At 40.0% G+C, this 17,972-nt stretch overlaps 1 protein-coding gene across 1 annotated transcript in view; it reads left to right on the forward strand.

The window, feature by feature from the left end:
* The first annotated feature begins 4,946 nt into the window (after positions 1-4,946).
* Positions 4,947-17,972, forward strand: part of iqsec3a (IQ motif and Sec7 domain ArfGEF 3a) — a 240,154-nt gene continuing 227,128 nt past the window's right edge. Inside the window, exon 1 of the mRNA XM_073837815.1 lies at positions 4,947-5,520. Coding sequence (XP_073693916.1) covers positions 5,018-5,520 — 503 coding nt within the window. The 5' untranslated portion in view covers positions 4,947-5,017. The remainder of the gene's footprint in view (positions 5,521-17,972) is intronic.

The raw sequence follows: 17,972 nt of genomic DNA on the forward strand, positions 1-17,972 counted from the left end.
TCTGTTGGTCTTTTGGCTCCAACTGGGTCTCCATCACTTCTGGTTGCATCTCCGTCAGGCGTCCCCGGACCTTCCGCCAAAGTTCCACCGTGTTATGTTTTGTTTAGCTTCTTTTTCATAGTTTCCTGGTGTTCTCCGTTCTTGTTCTAAAAGTTCTTATTGTTGTCCTGGTTTCTAATTGAGTTGCACACCTGTTATGTGTTCATTTATTCACCCCTGTTTGTATTTAAGTTCTTAGTTTGCGGTCATGCTTACCTGTTCATGTTTATGCATTGTATTCTCCACAGAGATCATGGATATTATAAAGCAAGTTTTCTATATTTAAAGGCACACTATGTAAGTTTCTGCCGCTAGAGGGCGCATATTCAAAACAAACAAAGAACCAAAGGAGTAGTTTGATGACGACGTGATAGAGTGTGGAATCATGGGAGTTGTTGTCATCCCCACAGCCAATGCAATCCGACGGGACTTAGGTAGAAATCATGTCCATGGATGAGCTAATGTATTAAAGACTTATTAAGGTCACTGTAGTATGAAGCAGGATGGGGCTGAAAGTTGTGGATGTAAAGCGAGGATGCTGGAGCAATTGCTACTGAAAGTATGAACATGATACACGTCTCGAAAGCAGCGGAGCTTTTATCAAGCCACAGTCAACCAATTCTGCTTCTTCCGGTCATGCGTATATAGGAAAAGCAGTGCTGTTTTATCATACTAGATACATTTGAGTGTGTTTAAAGTTCTGTTATAACTTCTGCCACCTGTCTAATAAAATGCATAACATATTAAAGTGTCTTTAGGGTTTGCATGTTTTCTACAAAATAAAAACAGAAAATCGAGGGTGTATGATGACATTGGCAGGTGACACAATGACATGGTCTGTTACACTAGTTAAATTGCTTATTTCTCTGTATTAACACAATCTTCGAAACATTTGGGATAATGTAAGTACACAACAAGTCAGCAAAATATGTAACACTGTTCTATTTTTTTTTTGGGATATTTTAATGAAACAATCTTACATATTCTGCCTCATATATCTTCCTCATATGCCAACATTAAACTGTAGTAAGTAATGCCTGTCATTTCTACAAGCATGTATCATAAAAGCCAAGTTAAAGTTAAATTTAGAGAAATTTAATTACTGTGGTGGGTCCTAACAGTTTCAAACCAATGCAATTGACTAATGCTTTTACAATAGAAGAAACAGACACTCACTTTGATGTCAAATTAAGTCAAAACTCATTAAGTTCTTAAATTTGTCTGACCTAATTTCTTCTATTTCTAAGATGCTTGTAAATTATATAGCAGTTATTATATTGTGGGTTAGCCCTGGCTGAGCCAGGAGCATTTCTGTGTGCATATGTTTCCCTGTGTTTACATGGGTTTCATGGCTTTCCAGTAGGTGTGAATGTGTGTGAGCCCTTTGATGGGCTGGCCATCCGTTCAGGCCTGTGGCCTGAGATGCTGGGATAAGCTCCAGCCCAACTCTAAAGCCTGGGTATTTTGTAATAGGGAATGGTGAAATATGCAGTTTAGCAATCATTGTAAAAAAAAAAAAAAAAAAAAAAAAAAATCAGCTGCTCAATGCGGCAGATGACCCATCAGAATAATGTATTCAGAGACATGTGAGAAGAAGACATATGTTACAGTGGTAAACTAATGGAATGTGTGCATTCCATTCACACTGATAATATGATGATTCATAATGCTGCACCAGTGCACCTCATAATCAAACAGCAGCTGGTAGAGTCAGTGACTCAGATTTAAGCTCTGGAAGAAAGCAGAAATGAGGTGGACAGCCTGACTCATATATTTAAGCGGTCAATGAGGAGAGGGAAGATAAACAGAGATTTGACTTTAAACTAAATAAAAATTTCGGGGGGAACTGTAAAAAAACATATTTCTTATTAATACAATACATTGTACCCTTTTTATGCACATTTAAATTTTAAAAACTGCACTACAATTTTTAAATAATAATTGTTTATTAAAAATGTTATAATAATCATTCACCATGTTTAAAAAAAGAATACTTATTTCGATGTATTGACTAACATACTAAATCACAGGTAAGGTATTTGTGTCACGTTATACAAGGAGGTCTGGGTCCAAAATGCAGGTAAGAGGTCTTTTAATGAATATAACAAACAAATAAACAAACAAAAGGCCAACACGGCACAAACTAAGGACTAGAACATAAACTAAGCCAAAACCAAAACATAATCAAAAAGTCAGGATATTGCAGAACACGGAAACAAACATGACACGATACAATGCAGACATAAAGCAGACTGAGCAGTGAAGGGTACTTATAGTCCTGATGGTAATTGTGAGCAGGTGCGTGTAATCAGTGCAAATGACAAGACAAACGTGAACGACTAAAGGGAGTGTAGTGTGGGACAGCGACCTCAGGTGGCTGAGGGAAAATCCACAGCCCCGATCATGACATTACCCCCTCCCTACGGAACGGCTTCCAGACGTTCCCAAAGTCTGGAGGGAGGAGGTACGGAGGTAGGCAAGTCAGGGGGAGGGATGGCGGGCCAGGACCGTGCAGCGGGGTCCCGCAAACATGCCTTGCCACCAGCGGAGCCTCAGCCGACGTCGTCGCCTCAGGCAAGGAGATAGCGGACGTCGTCGCGTCAGGCAGGGAGCCAGTGGACGTCGTCGCCTTGGGCAGGGAGATAGCGGACATTACCGCCTCAGGCAGGGAGACAGCGGACGTTGCTGCCTCAGGCACGGAGATAGCGGACGCCGCCGCCTCAGGCACAGAGATAGCGGACGCCGCCGCGTCAGGCAGGGAGATAGCGGACGTTACCGCCTCAGGCAGGGAGACAGCGGACGTTACCGCCTCAGGCAGGGAGACAGCGGACGTTACCGCCTCAAGCAGGGAGACAGCGGACGTTACCGCCTCAGGCAGGGAGACAGCGGACGCCGCCGCGTCAGGCAGGGAGATAGCGGACGTTACCGCCTCAGGCAGGGAGACAGCGGACGCCGCCGCGTCAGGCAGGGAGATAGCGGACGTTACCGCCTCAGGCAAGGAGACAGCGGACGTTGCTGCCTCAGGCACGGAGATAGCGGACGCCGCCGCCTCAGGCACGGAGATAGCGGACGTCGTTGCGTCAGACAGGGGGATAGCAGACGTTACCGCCTCAGGCACGGAGATAGCGGACGTTACCGCCTCAGGCAGGGAGACAGCGGACGTTGCTGCCTCAGGCACGGAGATAGCGGACGCCGTTGCCTTCCCGCTGAAGAGCGTCTCCGCCCCCGCCGCAAAGCAGGGACTCCTCCGTGCAGCCTCAACACTATAGGCGTCCATCCGCGCCAGACAGGCGTAGAGGAAGTCGAAACGAACAGCCGACGCCTCCTCAAAAGTCATCCCCGCCGTGTCAGGAACAGAGTGGGTGGTCGCCGCCCCCAAACATGCGTCCGCCGCCTCTTCAAAAATCCTCCCCGCTGGACCCATCACAGATGTCTGCATTCTGTCACGTTATACAAGGAGGTCTGGGTCCAAAATGCAGGTAAGAGGTCTTTTAATGAATATAACAAACAAATAAACAAACAAAAGGCCAACACGGCACAAACTAAGGACTAGAACATAAACTAAGCCAAAACCAAAACATAATCAAAAAGTCAGGATATTGCAGAACACGGAAACAAACATGACACGATACAATGCAGACATAAAGCAGACTGAGCAGTGAAGGGTACTTATAGTCCTGATGGTAATTGTGAGCAGGTGCGTGTAATCAGTGCAAATGACAAGACAAACGTGAACGACTAAAGGGAGTGTAGTGTGGGACAGCGACCTCAGGTGGCTGAGGGAAAATCCACAGCCCCGATCATGACAATTTGATTATAATTTTATCTGTAGTTTGTTATTTGCTATTGCATTAATTAGTTAATATTATTACTAACTAATAACTAATATTATATAATATTAACTAACTAATAACTAATATATATATATATATATATATATATATATATATATATATATATATAGTATATTTTAGTTTACCATAAACATTCTGCAGTAACCCTTAATTTGTACTTTAGTTGGCCAATAAATCACTCTGAAGTTCAGCTTATTGTATTTAACATAGCCTACATTTAAAGCAACTGTGTGAAGTTTGGTGAATTTTTGCGACTTTAGAGCCACCTAGAGTTAAGTGGGCGGAATTCACTGTCGTGAAGATATTACTGTAGTAGGCTTCGAAGGGAGTAGGGATGCTCACTTCCGTTTTGTATTCGCCCGATAGCTGTACCAGTTGTGCGACAGTCAGTCACTGTTTACGGATACCATAGAAATTAATGTGAAATATCGTAAAGTTATTCCTACTGTACCTGTTGTTCGGTATTTTTCGGTGCAGTCTAAAAATACAGAAATTCAAAACGGATGTTTCATTGTAAACATGTTGAAGATTAGCCAATAGACTGTCAGTTCATTATATTCAAAGCTGTTTTGCCACAAACAGCTTCGACATTTTTTTCGTCGTGTGAAAGAAACAGAAGACATTCGTCTCATTAGAAGCTATCAGCTATCATCAAAATGATTTTGAAACTGATATTTCCAGGTAAAAAAAAAAACGTCATTTAAGTATGAAATAGGCTAGGCAGCCTGTAACATATCTACAGTATGTAAGTTATCTTTTGAAAAGTACTTTAGAAGTGTACTTCTGTTTCACAAGGGTATTAAGGTAAATACAACAGGGACATGAAGATGTACTGCACGGAAGGCACGGCACAGGTGTAAAACTTTTAATGTGGAATAAACTTCCTTAGTGCATCTTTAAATTGATGTCACTATTGGAAAGTGTGTACTGCATGCAAACACGCTCCTCCATGATTGGCCAGAGCGTTGACATCATCACCCTCCGCAGCTCCTCCCCCAGTCTCCCCTGCATCAGGACCATCACTCGCATCCTTAGAGCATCAGCACGCCACAACACATTCTCGGCATCCAGAAGACTCCTGCTCCATCCTGATAAGGCAGGCTTGAAGCTTTGAGATTATAGTAATGGAGAGCCTGCTGGATAACCCAATGAAAGCCGTGCTTTATCTTAAAGAACTGACCACTATTGTACAAAACCAGCAGAGTCTGATTCAAACCCAGCGGCAGCGGATCGACGAGCTGGAGAGGAAGGTTGAGGATCTGATCGGCGAGAACCGTCAGCTGAGAGATCCGCATCAATACCACCACCATCATCCGCACCACCATCATCACCCACCCCCGCGGACCAGCAGCCCCCAGCCGGCCGCTCACCCGCACCAGCATTCGGCGACTCACGGTCAAGCCCAGCCGCAGCAGCATCCGGTCAAACAGCCGCAGCATCCTCCGGCAGCTCCCATCCATCACCCGCAGCATCTGCAGCTGGTACCTACATCCCCACCGACTCTCAAAGCGACCCAGTCCAGCCCGGAATCCGCGGAGGACGAGAAAATAAGCCCGTCCTGCAAGTCTCTGGTTCCGCAGACTCCTTCGACACTGTGCCGGTCCGTTGGACTCGCCAGGAAACCGGAGTGAGTAAATATCAGTACATCACACACTCTATTACCGGGTGATCATGCGGCATTTGTATGCTTTCAGAAATCGGTACATTACAGTGTCTAAACGCTAAAGAGGGAATGCAATGACAACACGTTTAAAGGTATATATAAAGATTCGCATGACATAGAATTAATAATAATACTGACTAATTAATATTATCTATTAGATAACTATATAGTTAGAATATTCACATTTTCATTTGTTCAATTTTAAGCACCTTTCAAACAAATGCAGCTCAAAATGCTTCAAAGATAAGAAAATAAAAATGATAAACAGTATGAATTTGAGTGGCAGAGTAATAAAACAAATCACAAAGGATATGTTATACATATAACACTTCAAGTATACAAGGATAGATTTTACTTTAGAATTTTACTTTTATATGTTTTATATAACTATTAAATGCACATCGTGTATACAAAGCATTACATATACAGAATGTGTTAATATACATTGTTAAAAACATGTAAAGTTGTTAAACCAAGACTCAATTTTGGAGCTTTAAGGAATTATTTTTCCTGATCTGACTGTTGAAATTACTTTTTTTAAATATAACCTTTAGTCAAGGTAATTCTGTCATACTATTAAATAGTTTTTACTTGAACAACCAATATATTTAGATATTACCACATGAAGCATTAGCAACAGCTTTACCTGACACATTTTAGAGTGCAGAAAATGTACTAAAGTGTACAGAATTCCTGTTTTCCTGTTATTTCATATATGTATGAATCCACTGAAACATTCTGCCAATCACAATTTTAATTAGTATTTTAGAACCAATATGGCTATTATGCTCACCAAGAGGATAAAATATCCCTGTAGAATGAAAGTTTAACCTTTTAAAACTTCCATAGCACACCTGTGATTTCCTGTAGCAGGGTTCTTTTCCAATACAAGTAAGATATTAAAGATTACCTTGTATTAGATAAACTAGATAAATTGCTACAGGATTTATAAAGATGACACAGTAACACTAACAATGTGTCATTACAAACCTTTCTATCTATAATCAAATATTAGGTACACTGTGTTCATCATTATTCAGTACTTATGTGTAATTACAGGGTAAGAGGGACACATTAATGTACCCTAGAACAAAGACCTAGACATCTTTTATTTGATTTGATTGCTTTGCACAAGCTTCTGCAGAATAATGAATATTAATGACACACAGACAATCAACTGGACGTGAGTGTGCTCTATAGATTTTCTGGGTCTTTTAACACACTGACTGGCTTTCGTCAACCCAACCCGCAGAAAACCAACTCATGCTGATTGCCTCAGCAAATCCTCTTTAATATCAAGGGCTTATTTTAGGGCTCTTTCTACGAATCTGCTGAACAAATAATATCCGGCTTTATCCTGCTATGATGTTGTGGTGTAGCTGGACTGATGACACTTACAATCTAATAGTGAGATAGTAAAATAATTGTCTCTAGGTATTAACTCGCAACCTGATTAAGATAAAATCTAGGACAAAAATAAAGTGAATACTGTAGAAAGTTATTAAACCAAATCAGTTGTGCATTAGAAGATACTAAAGGAATATTCCAAGTTGACACCACTTGCGGCATAATGTTGATCACAACAATAACTGATTTTGTCTTGTTTTTTCTTTAAAAAATAGAAAGGAAAAACTGTGAGGCACTTGCTGAAGCGTCCATAAACTGTAAAAATACTCACGGGGTTCAATAGTATAGACACAAGACATAAACAACATGCATCTTAACACCATTTTAGTGCGACAACATTGCTTTCTTACCATACCATTTTGTTTGCATGATAAAGTAAAACTAAATCCTTAAAACGATTGCAGTTAAAATAACACTACATTTTACCAGAAGATTTAATAGAAGTGCTTTTATAAAATTCTAAGCTTTGCATATCTGCATTTACTCAGAAAATTAGCCCCTTTACACATTTTTGCTAAACTCCAAAATACAATTCACTGCGGTTTTTCAGTTGAAATAAACACTAGCAGCAGTAAAACACCAACAACTTTTATTCATTTTCATACTAATTTTACAGGGGATGCAATGCAAATGTAGATCACCTGGTGGCCTTGCAACATGGCGGCCTTTGAAAAAAAGTCACAAAAAGAACTTAAAGATTAGTAAAAGCAAGCTAAAATGGCATGGTTACTTCAGCAAATACTTCAGAGTTTTTATATCATGTTTGCTTTTGTTAACACTCAATTTAATTAGGTGGTGCATTATTTTCAAATACGACAAAGCATTAACCTTTTAGCGCTACTCACCGGACCTTTCAATAGCACAGATGCCAGATATTATTATTCAGCTAGAAGAATATGAACATATTTATAAGATCTACTTGTAACTTACTCAGTAGGTTCGCTTCAAACATTTGAAAAGTGCAAACTGACTGCAGAAAGAGCTAACATCCATTTTAACATTGCCTTCAGCTGCAGTGAGACTGCAACACATGCAATACTTGCTTTGCATTACGAATCAGACACATCTGAGTTGATTTGAGTTAGGTTGTATCTCTGATTTGAGGCTTTATCTCCTTAAAACCATCCACTTAAGAAGGATAGGGAAAAATTTGCATATACCAGATGACACAGTGAGTCACTGCAGCTGGGATCTGAAAGGGCACAGGTCAGATGAACCTGCGTGCTGTGGAATTAATGTGCAGCCTAAGATTAATGGCAGTCATAAATCACACTCGGAGGTTAAAATGGAAGGATTAAATAAATAAGCCAAAGGGAATGTTGGTCAGACTGGATGCTTCCAGGGAACTGACTTTTGCACAACCTGTGTGTGTGTCTATATATATATATATATATATATATATATATATATATATATATATGTATGCTAAAGTGTGATCTTTTTCACATGAGGAACATCTCCTGTTCTGTTTAAGATCTCTGCGAGGTTGTAACTGCTAAAAGGATGTGATTTTCATGCACTACACATTGAATGACAGATGGCATACTTCAGAAAGATGTCTTATTTCGGAATGCATGTCCAAAAAAATTAATATCCATATGTTCTTTTACATCTCTTCGCCAGCATGTTATATAAAGCAGTGTTCTATTTATTTATTTAATTTTATTTTTTTCATATTGATTGTACATTAGTATTGTGTAATAGAGGCATTTAGAGGACTTGGATTAGATAAGTACTTAATTTGAATAATGCATATGCTAATTGTTAGTTGAGGCCTACATATCTGTAGGCCAATATTTTCCGTTCAGCAGCTTAATTTATTTCTCAGCTGATGTCACAGACCTCAAAGCACACACGCGCTCAGGTTTGAATGCCATCTGTTGTATTTGGCATCTGTGCTTGCTGAAATATCCAGAAACACAGAATGATTGGAATGCTAAGAATATGCTGTTAAGCAGCATCTCCAAATATGGCACAAAAACCTGGACAGAATCTACGATTTTTACCATTGAATACCATGAAATGTAATCTAAAATCAGTAATTGTTCCTAAACGGACAACTCCTGTGGCTGTAATTACACTGAAATATCTGTTGTCTTAAATTTGTGTCACAAATGTGTCATTTAGACATGTGTCTTTTGCTATGCAACCAAATTGGCTGGTTATATGTGATTGTTGTTCCAAACCCACAAGATTTTTTTTCCTTCTGTGCAATAGAAAAGATGTTCCCCTTGTCAAAAAGATCACACTGTAGCATATATACATAATACAAGACATGAGGTGAACACAACAGCAGTGCTTTTATTGAAAAACAAAAATGGTTAACAACAGAAGAATGGGCAGTACTGATAGATCAGTGATAAATAAACGATATGTGCGTGGAGTAACAGTATATGGTTGCAAGTAGCGTGGAGAGAACACAAAGAATACTCAAGCAATGAGGAGACAATGGAGCAACAAGGAGAACAAAGAGGGAGAAGCAGGTAAGTCCAAACAGGTAAGTAGAGAGTCAGATGATGACAGCATACACAATGAGTCCAGACAATGAGAGAGTGTTTATAGTGTCCTTGTCCTTATTGTGTATTCGGGTGAGTGTGAGAGTGGCACAGACTGTGATGGGAAAGGGCAGCCTGGTGTAACCGTGACAGTACCACCTCCCCTCATCCACAGACCTCTATTGAGGTTTAGAGCCTCTGATGTCAGGGCCAACCCCATCCATATGGTGTAGGGAGTCCAGGATCCTATGGATAGCATAGACCAACCCATCATCCATGAGAGCGATGGAGGTGGATCATCAAAGGTGGATGGCTGTGAGCTGAGATCCATACTACACACTGCTCCAACCAGTGGTCCACAGCTGGAACCTCCTTTAAGAATCACTGGACATCCTGGATCACACTGGGCCTCTAGTAGCGGTTTTAGGTGAGTGAGAGGATTTGCTGCTTGCCAGTATGACCCCAGCCAAGGGAGTCTATAAGCGCACAGCTGATTGAAAATGGAATGAAAGTCAATCCGTCTGGTCAACGGTGCAGAGCAGGTTCAACAGTGGTAGCTTCAGCGATTCTGGTGCCCAGGGCCTATTGAATCAGGTTTACAATTAGGGAAATTGGAAGGATTGGTTCAAGCTCAAAGGGTGGTATGGAAGGAACATGGATTCCTGAGAGAATTTCCCCCTTGCAATTCTTGGGCCCTGGATGGTAGGTGGCATGGAAGTTGAACCATGTAAACAAAAGGGCCCACCAGGGGCCTCATTTATAAAGACTTGCGTAGAAACCATCCTTGATTTTATCTAAGAACTTTTCTGATTTGAACGTAAGAGCGATTCAGAGAAAACGAACGTACCACGAAATCCATGCATACGCCAGTCATTCGGTTATAAATCACAAATGATCGTGGAATTGTGTGCAGCTGAATGTTCCGCCGTCGAAACGCCCCTGCTTAATTAATTAACATATAAAATGAGCTCATTCCTAAAGCAAAAACTCTGTGACAATGGCAAGTAAAAAGGAGCGCAAGAAATCATATTATAGTGAGGCTGAACTATCTGCAATACCAGGCATTACCACAAGGAAACGGTCGTACGCCAAGCTGGAATCTGACGTGGAGATAAGTACTTTTCCACGTCAAAGACGGTTTTTATAAATCTGTACTTTGACGTGGATTTGATCGTACGAACACTCTAAGATCAAATCAGTGCGTAAGAAAGTTTTATAAATGGCCTGGCAAGGGTTCAACCTCTGGACATTTCGCAGGTACTTGAGGTTGCAATGATCGGTGCTGACCACAAAAGGATGCTGGGAAACCTCCAGCCAGTGGCACCACTGCTCCAGTGCCAGCTTGATAGCCAATAACCAACTGATTTCCAATACATTCTGCTCTGCCTGGATAATTTTCCTGAAGAAAAAGGCACATGGATAAGGTTTGACAGGTTTCCCCTGTCTCTAAAAATGTATAATAGTGTTGGGTCGAGTCCACGTAAGTCGAGTCCGAGTCGAGTCCGAGTCTTTAACCAGTCGAGTCCGAGTCAAGTCCGAGTCCAAAATGGGGCGAGTCGGACTCAAGTCCGAGTCCAAATGGGTCGAGTCCGAGTCGAGTCCGACCGAGTCCAACTAAAAACTACTGTTTGTCAGTATCTTAACCTTGTTTTAATTTGTACAACTACAATAAGGCAATGACAATTTAAATGTAACAAAAGGAAACCTCTGTTGCATATTGCCATTTTGATTTTTTTATTTCACACCATCTCATTAGTGTCCTGCTCAGCAAACTTAAAGTCATGTAACAGAAGTTATGACTGACTTGATATTATGACATATTTCAGAGTGAAACAGCTTTTAGAATGTGGGAAGGACAATGTGGGAATTATAAGGGAAGGACAGGACTGTACCTACGAGTAAAAGAATGAATCTGTGATAAAGGGAGGGGTAGGTGAAGAGATGGACAGCTAGTGACATATTTTTCTTAGATGAAAATGAGGCTGTGAGGGTTAATGACATGGAAGTCATGGAATAAAAGAATAAAATTCTGACTTTATTTTCTCAATTTCGAGATTATATCTCACAATTCTGATAAGAAAATACATTCTCCCTTTTCCTCTCAGCTAAAGTCATGAGTTTATTTTTTCCCTCAGAACTGACAAACTTGCTATTGCTGCGTTAAATTGAGTTCTAAAGTCTTAAATACAACATATAAACGACATAAAAAAATTCTGAATTCTGAGATAAAATAGGTAAATGTAAAATGTTATAGGTTTAAATAGTATTTTTTTACTGACATAACTGTAACGTCTACTCCAAATTGGTCTATTGACAACGGGCCATTGAATTATTAGAAAATAATGCACACCCAAGTAAGTAAGTAAAACATTCTCAAGCTTACTGAAGGAAAATAAACAGTCTAATAATTAATTACAAGCAAAAGCATAAATAAATATAATAATCAAAATACAAATGAAATAGTTTTATACGTTTTTCAGATTGATCTATATAGTAAAGTATACCACAGAAATAGTGTACTACAAACATTTAATGAAGTAATAAATGTAAAAATAAAACTATCTACAATCTTCACCGTATATAATAAATATAGATGATTCTTATTAAAATTGCTAAACTGCTTCAATCAAGAGCAGTGAGTGATTTTCTCTTTTTATTTTGTTGTTTGATTATGACGCAGTCTGTGGCAGGTTTACACTGCTGTCGCTTTAAGACCGGACGCACAGATCATATATTTTGACACATCTGTATTTCTAACTCAACACAAAACCGATAGCATTTACATGAATGCTCTCCAAGACGATGCATTTTGACATTACCTTTCGTGTAAGTGTGTAGCAATAGAGAAAGAGTTTAATTCAGCATTGTGCGCTGACTGAGAGGCAGGCTTTCAAGTACCGGCAAGACTTTAAAACACATGCCAATAATACTGAATGTCACTTTCGTAATAATGCATCGAGTCAGTAAAATTTCCATCAACTGTCCCTGGACTCGGCTGGACTCGGCAATAACTCCCGAGTCCGAAAAGCTCGAGTCCGAGTCAAGTCCGAGTCAAAATGCATCCGAGTCCGTGACAAGTCCGAGTCCGCTAAAAATTGTACTCGAGACCGGACTCGAGTCCGAGTACAAGTCCGAGTACCCCAACTCTAATGTATAAACCCAACTCCTGTGGTAGATGCATCAGCTTTGGCTATGAAAGTCAGCTCAGGGTCAGGATGGATGAGAATGGGAGCAGTGAAGGAGGTTTTGAGGAGTTGGAACGCGGCAGGGACACCGGCCCTTGAGGATCAAGGTTCCCCACCCCTGGTCTATTGGCTGTTGATATATCCAAAGAAGTGCGTGGATGGGAGATAGAACTCACATTTTTCAACTAGCTGGTGCTCTCTTAGCTTTTCCAAAACAATGGGTGGCACTGTCCAGCCAAAACAGCATCACATGGTATTTATAGTGTCCTGTTGGCTTGACGAAAGTGGTCTTCCACTTTCCCCCTCTTCCATATTCAAACAAGGTTGTATGCACAGCTTCAAGAACTCTCTTGTGGAATTGTTTCAATGTGGCAGGGGCCAGGGGAAGTGGATAAGAAACTTTGTTGTAATTGTAAACTGTAATATTAAATTAAACAAGTAAATTATTCCAAGACACTTGTGTGGTTAAGCGTAAAAAGCATTTAACAAACAGGCTAAGTCATTAAAAACATTACAAAACTTGACACATATCGATTACTAAAACAAGTGTTCTATCAGCAATCAGTGGATTATCAACATAGCTGGTTAAACAAATTGATTAGTGAAAGCCTTTTTAACCAGTCAACTTTTACAAATCCAACTTTGTAGTAAAAACCACCTGGTCTGGTAATGACAGGGGATAGACTCATCCTGGGCAGGGGTAGACATGGCAAGATATCGCTGGCATAGTATGTGGAGAAAGCTGGGAGGCCCAAGGTATTGATAATATTCAATGGGGACATCTACTTGGCACTCAGCATATGGGCAACAGATGTAGCATTGATGTAAAAGGGTTAGTTATTCACAGGAGATTTTCGAGGAAGACACTGAGGCAGATGAAGGCATTTTTGGAAACATTTTTTACCCCACTCAAGGAATTCTCCAGTAGCCCACAACAATCGAGGAGAATGTTGTTGAACCCAAGAGTGTCCCAGGATGACATCAGCAGTCAAGTGCTCCAGTATCAGAAAAGAGATGTTTTCCTGATGGGTACACCCTAGCTGAAGTTGGATTGTGGCTGTACAGTGTTTACCAGTACCATGGCCCAGGGGTTTGGCAACTATGGGGAGTTTCAACTTGCAAGGGATCATTGGAAGAGCTGGCAGCAGAGCTTCTTGGAGACAATGTTTCTGGTCACACATGAGTAAATGAGATTGGTTAAATGATGATGACAGCGAGATCTCATGGGGCACTCTGTGAAGACATGGCCACCAGTTCCACAATACAGACACAGCCACTTTGTCATGTGTTGTTGTCATTCACATGGGGATAGGCAAAATAAGTCCACTTGCATAGGCTCGAAATGTGATTCTGGAAAGCGACCAAAGAGAGAGGATTGCAGGAAGCTGTTGTTAATACTACAGAACTGCAGTCGATGACCCACCCAGATGGAGAGGTGAATGAAGTTCTCCAGTTCCATCTGGTTGTCATATGCTGTGAAACGCAGTCGGTGGAATGGTTCCAGGCCCTGCCTATTAGCTGTGGTCATGTCTGAAGTGAATAATCAATGATAGAATACTTTCCTTGACGAAGATGGTAAAGTTTTTCATTAAGCTTTGCTTCCCAGGCCAGAACATTGAAAATATGATGGGAGTGGTTGAGGAATACAGCCCAATGATTGCACTACAGAGCTAGCCTAATTTCACAAAGAATTGGCTCACTGCAGGGCATGTCCAGGGAGCAGTGAGTTTATTTAGGCGGTTTTTGGACCTCTTAGTGGGGAACTGCTACGGATGCATTTCCAGGACTACAAAACTGCAATCTTCTGTGCCAGAGTAGGCTGCTGGATTGACCATAGGACTGAGGGAGTAGGTAAGTAAAGGAAGATGGAGGAGCTTGTGTATCGGTGCTGTTAACCTGAGTTCTAGAGCATGGTTGTAGTTAAGCTTAACAATGATTGTTAACAAGCTTATCAAAGGGATACAGTACTGGTAATGATGATGGTCCATAATGTTGGTTTGTGTTTATTCATTGATTTGGCTTTTATTAAAACACAAAAGGTGATAACAACAAAAGAAAAGTGACTACTGAAGCAGCTGTACTGACAGTCTGTGGTTTTAGGTAACATGGTGATAACACAATAAATACTCACAAGATGACCAGGAGACAATAGAGACAAGGTAGCAACGAGGAGAACAATGAAGGAGAGTCAGGTAAGTCTAAATAGGTAAGTAAAAAGTCCAACAATGATGGTATGCACAAGCAAGTACGTGCAATGAGTGAGCATTTGGTCTGAGTGTTTATAGTGTTACAATGATGATCAGTGACAGGTGTGGCTGAACAGTACTTGTATTTATATATATATATATATATTTGTAGTTTCAGATCAACATTAAATGCAGTTAGCTGAAATTTAGAGTGCTTAAGTAGCACTTAAACATCTTCATATGTGATTTCATAATTACTTTGTCTTTTGAAATACGTGGTAGACTACAGTACACTCTAATGCCATTTCTGTTGAAACATATATTGCACATTTGTAATGATGATATTACAGTTGAATGCATTAAATTCTAATTTAATATTGGAACTAAAGATAAAATGATAATAAAGTACTTTTTTAAAGCTTTTAAAAGTGTACTTAAGTGTATTAAGAAACAGTCATGAATGTATTCTCTCTTTAAGTACACATTAATATTGTATTATATGCCAGTACAGTTATAATTTCTTATACTTAAAATCTTATTTATACTTATATATACTTACAGTCCATTTTATAAGTCATTTTGTTCAGTGTCACTAGTGATGCAGACATTTATACTCCACCTAAAAGTTTATAAAGGTTAAAAAAAGCACTGTCAGTTCCAGATTCTCCTCACTGAATATTTAAAGATGTCCTCAAAGTTTGTTCTTTTCTCCTTACAACTGGCATCAGCTTTGAAAGCTGCACACAAGCTCTGAAAGCTGCATTTAAGTCAACTCCAGACAGGTTCTTGTCTTCACTTTCTGCCAGGGACACAGGGTCACAAGTCCGCTTTGGAGTTTGTTTCAAATAAGGACAAGTTGTTTTCCTAATTTGGCTCTACTGCTGAGAACACATGTCCCTGCAGGGAGGGAGGAAAGGTTTCTACTTGTAATGGGTTGATGTGATGGAAAGATATAAGGGCATGAGGGAAGGTGGAGGATGTCTGGTTTTCAGAAATGTTCCTGATGAGTGATGACAGCCAAGAGATGAAAGTTTGTTCTAATTCGACTTAATTTAATCATTGGTGTGGTAATTTGATTTCATGGGACTCATTTAATTTTCCTCCTATTTTTTTATTGGTGCAGACAGTGAAGACAGGAAGAAATTGCATATATGGTATAAGTATGGGTCAGGATCAAACCTGTGTTGTCTATATTAGCACCACAACTCTGCTTTTTAAAAACTCAAACCAGTATTGGTAACACTTTACAATAAGGTTCCATTGGTTAACCATAGTAGCCATGACCATACTAATCCTATAAATAAGTTTATTTACCTTATACAAACTCCTTATTTTGTTTTAAAATATTACATGGACATCTTCTGGACAATCAGACTTGGGCCATACCATTTGGGAATATAATCACAAAATTTTTACATTTTCTAAAGTTACAAACCTCCTTGATACTTTGTAACTTTACTCTCCATTTCAGTCACTGCTTCCAATTCTAATTACTGTTTGATTATGTGTATGTGTGTGGAGGGGGCTCTTGAGGTACAGGCTGCTCTAGGGCATCCCTCTGGCGCTGAAGTGCTGCCTCAGGTGCGACCCACAACATTGCCATGCTCTCACCTCAATTAGAACACGCAGGTGTTCGCCCAAGTGATCCGACTTACACTTTTTAGCACACACGTTGACATCTATTACAAATATGAAAACACACACTTGCATATTCCGCCTGGCATACAGCAACTCCCTGTCTGCTCCTTGGCTCCTATGTGGCTCCCTGTTTCTCTCCATATTTGTCTGCAGCTGAGGAGCTACAGGATAGCAGAGTGTACCAAGGCTTGTGAAGCTAGATAGAAATTAAGGAAAGACGTAGCAATGCCATTAATATTCCACTTTAATTCATTTTGTACTTTTTTCAATGTCAAATAAGTCATTCTAACTATATTATCCACCGTATTTTTAATGCAATAATGACTTGGTCCATTTGTAACTTGAATGAAAAAATAGTCCTAATCAGACAAAAACTCAGATTAACATGTAAAAAATACCTTGTAACGTGTGTCGCGGTGTCGTGTCGTGTCTGGTTAGGACATGGATTTATGCTGTTTGATTTTGCAAACAATAATTCATACCCCTGTTTTGGGTCGTTGTCGTCAGGGGCGGTTCTAGAGGCGGGGCCATAGGGGCCCTGGCCCCTTCTGAAATCTGATTGGCCCCTGATTGGCCCCCCTTCCATCAATCGTCGACGAGAAGAGCAACTGGAGAATTCTTCACAACGATTACAGATGCAATTCCACCCCCAAACAATTGGCGGCAGTAATGTGTCGATGCAACTTGGGAGAAGAAGCAGAGGTCTTGGCTTTATACATTAGGTGCGTTCGAGATGCACTACACTAGCCTGCCACGGGCTGGCGAGAGCAGCCACTTGCAGTCGGGGGAGGAGTAAAAAGGCGGCCGTCAGGTCGGACCTGGGTCGGACACTTATAGAGGATGAAACTGTATTCCAAACATACACTCAAAAAAGGAATAAAGAAAAAGAGATACATAAGATAAATAAATAAAATAAATAATTTATTCTATCCAATCATTTTGCTTTTTTTGTTGATCATATCAAGTGTGTGAGTTACTTTAATGTAATGCAATATGACATTAATTATTTGTATCTTGGTTTTGTAGTTAGCTATAGGACATTATTCAAATATAAGCAGTTTATTCAGTGTAGTGAAGCCTCTCACAGCATCCATTAAAAAAACGGCCTCTGGTTGACCAGTTTTTTTTTTTTTTTTCCAAACTTTAACTCTTATACAATAAGAATGTATATTTACCATATCGCCTAATCTTCATTTTCATCATTAATGTTTTGTTTGAATATCAGATATTCGATATAAAGATTGATTACATACAGGAACTTTTTTAGTATTTTTAACTTGAAGACAATTCTTGGTGAGTCACAAATCCTCCTGTTGTTTGTCAAAATATGAACGGATATTTAGCTGCTGCTCTCACTTATTTTAGGTTTGTTAACTAAATTGTGGAAGGAGCACTGGAAGCACTGTCGAAGTAAACCAATAAACTTGTAAGCAATGTTAACATGTTTTTGCTAAGATAGTGCTAGCAAAGATTCTGTAGTTAACTTGATCAAACCAGTCCCTCCA

Source organism: Garra rufa, chromosome 4 (genome assembly GCF_049309525.1).
Source record: "Garra rufa chromosome 4, GarRuf1.0, whole genome shotgun sequence".
Lineage (NCBI taxonomy): Eukaryota > Metazoa > Chordata > Actinopteri > Cypriniformes > Cyprinidae > Garra > Garra rufa.